Genomic DNA, 3,063 nt, shown 5'->3' on the forward strand with positions numbered 1-3,063 from the left:
GCTGGAGCTGGCGCCACCACTGGCACTCCTGATGCTAGACTCGGGCAATGGGCCTTCTTGCGGTCCCTATGATTGCAATGAAAGCAAATCAGGTCTGATGTCTGAAGAGTGGGAGTAGGGACAGTACAATCCCTGCTAAAATGTCCAGTCTTGCTGCACTTATAGCAGCCTAAGCCCCCTAACATACAAGCTCCCTCATGTGGTTTGCCACATTTCCCACAACGAATTCGCCCCTGCTGGTTTTTGGACCTCAGGTAGTATCCCTTGGGTTTCTTCGCTGAAACCCTAACAGTCTGACCAGGCTCTGCCTTCCATTTCCCAATGTGCTCCATATTAATCTCTCGCTCTCGTGCCCTGGCAATCATATCATCCAAAGTCGGTCACGCCAAATAGGTAAAAAACTCCCTGATATCTGCTGTCAACATATTGTTATATCGGTTTTCTTCATCTCCTCATCAGCTACATACCGAGGCACCAACAAGGCCCTTTCCCTGAACTTGGCGGTAATCTCCGCTACAGTCTCTATCGCCTGTCTCATGTCCAAAAACTCCCTGGCCAACTGTTAAATCTCCATTGCTGGCGTGAACTCTGCCTAGAACTTGGTCACAAAATCCGGCAAAGTCATGGCCTCAATGGTCGGACCTCCCAAAGCGTAATCAATCTCCTTCCACCTGTCTCTGGCTTGCTCCCTCAAACAACCCGCAACAAATCTAACCTTCAACCCCTCAGGGCAGAAGCTGGTCAGCTGAGCAGCCTCGATGTCTGCTAACCATCACCCCCACCACCCACAACCACCCACCATCACCACCACCACCTGCCTCCATCACCAACCACAACAGCCCCTACCACCTACCCACCCATCCCCATCATTCGACTCTATCACCACCACTTGCCACCACCCACACAAACCATCACCACCACCTGCCTCCACCATCCATCACCACCACCCATCTCCACCACCAACTATCACCCACTATCACCACCCCCACTACCACTACCAATCATTACCACTCCCATGCATCACCACCACTTACCACCCCCACCACCAACGAACACCACCCACATCCATTATCCATCATCACCCACCCACATCCACTACCCATCATCACCCACCCATCTCTACTACCCATCACTATCTCCCATTACAACCACCCACTATCATCACCACCACCCATCACCATGACCAACCACAACCCATCACCACCACTATCCATCAAAACCACCTGCCTCCACCGCCTCGCATGTAACGTCCGTGTTTCCTGGCTTGCCATTTTTAGCAATGTAATAGTCTAGGTTAACCTTTGTAACTAAAATTGAAATAATAAAAATGTATTATTTGTGGATTATGTGAATTATGTGATTTATGTGTTTATTTTCTTGATTTTTATAATTTAATGAATTAAGAATAAAATAAGCGTCAAAATTAAAGTGTGAGATAAGCCCGATATCTTTGCATAAAGTTGTAGTGGTTGAAACAAGGATTCCGGAGATATAAGGAATGCCAAAATCCGAGTTATAACGAAGAAGTTATGACCTGTCGAAGTTTCGCGACAGAACCGGCACGACACCGAGTGACGTAAAATATGAATTTAAGATAGAGCGATATTTAGCCTTAGCGATCTAAATGAAAGTCGTAGATTTCGTTAAACCGAGAGCGTGCATAAAAGGAACGCCTAAATCTGACTTCATATGAGGAAGTTATGATTTTCTGAAGTTTCGACTGGGCAGTATGCAGCCCGAATACTCGATTTGAGATCGAGCGGTTTTTAGCCGAAACAATCTAAATGAGAATCGAAGATCTCGTTGTTAGTAGCGAAACGATGAAAAGATAGGCGAGAACGGACATCGGATGAAGATGTTATGATTTTATAACAAAGTTTTCCTGTCCGAGCCTCCTAAAAATAATTAATAAAAATAAAAGTCAAAATTAGCCGACGGAGTCTAAACAAAAGTTGTAGAGCGTAGTCTCACCTTCGCGTGGATATAAAGAACGTCGAAAACGGAGTTCGTATGAAGTAGATATGAATTTTTGAAGTTTAATAAATATTTAATATTTATTTTTAATTTAACTCCGATATTATCCGAAGAAGGGTGAGGTGGTCTATCCGAAGTACGCACCGCGTACTGCTGTACGCCCCGCGTACAGCGAAGGGCACTCGAGTAGTCCGAAGTCGTATGCAGTGACGTAAGGGGACCGATGACGTAAGCGCTGATGACCCCCCGAGGCGTACGCCCCGCGTACCCCGAAGTTACGCCCCGCGTACGTGCGAGGGTCAGCCTATAAAAAGGGATCCGAAGGCAGCTTATTCTTCACATACAATTTCTTCATTCTCTCTAGTCCTTTGCTTCGTTTTGCGTGTCGTTTGCACCTCGAAGCCCCAGTATTATTCCCGAGCCCTGAAGCGAGATCCGAAGCCCCGAGAATCCCGAAGAGCGTTATTCCCGAGACGAAGCCCTGCCCGCGAGGAGCCGGTTTTTGTGAAGATCTTCCAGATCTACGGAGAGACGCTGCTTCTATAAGCCGTAGTGCTGTCGGATTATCTTCTGATCAAGTGAGTGTGTAGTTATTTTCTTTCCAACGCAATATTATGAAGTATTTAATATAAAATATGTGCTACGTGTATATATTTTGTGGTTATATATGTGAATGTATATTCTCTATGAAATATGTGTTATGTGTGTGTGCCTCATCTGTTATGTGGAATATGCTTTGATTAAAGCATGTTATACAGGTTTTTAAACAATGTATAAAAATGTATATATTTTTCTCTACTAATGTGTTGGGTAGAACATGGGTAGATAATTGGTGTGAAATAAACAGATGAGAGGCCTCGGTGTTATTGGTGTTATTCTAGTCATTCACCAGAGTATGGATGACGACCACGGACTATTCTAGACTGTCCTGTGGAACACTAGCAGGCTCATTACCTGTAGGTGTTGTGAATGACATGTTCACCGGTGTACTCTATCCCCCACATGGTTGCCTTTAGGACACTTATTGTTGAGGAAGCCCATCTGCAGTAACGTCCGTCCCGATGAGAATCCTGAAATAAGTTCCTTACA

The 3,063-nt window shown here is 45.2% G+C and overlaps 1 protein-coding gene across 1 annotated transcript; it reads left to right on the forward strand.

The window, feature by feature from the left end:
- The first annotated feature begins 758 nt into the window (after nt 1–758).
- On the forward strand, nt 759–1,247 carry LOC111915426 (leucine-rich repeat extensin-like protein 3). Its single transcript, XM_023911082.1, has one exon. The coding sequence runs from the start codon at nt 759–761 to the stop codon at nt 1,245–1,247; it is 489 nt and encodes a 162-aa protein (XP_023766850.1).
- The last annotated feature ends 1,816 nt before the right edge of the window (nt 1,248–3,063 follow it).

The sequence above is a fragment of the Lactuca sativa genome, chromosome 3 (assembly GCF_002870075.4).
Source record: "Lactuca sativa cultivar Salinas chromosome 3, Lsat_Salinas_v11, whole genome shotgun sequence".
Taxonomy (NCBI): domain Eukaryota; kingdom Viridiplantae; phylum Streptophyta; class Magnoliopsida; order Asterales; family Asteraceae; genus Lactuca; species Lactuca sativa.

What these genes read in the sequence shown, in the direction of transcription:
- LOC111915426 (XM_023911082.1), top strand. Translation starts at nt 759, where the DNA reads ATGTCTGCTAACCATCACCCCCACCACCCACAACCACCCACCATCACC.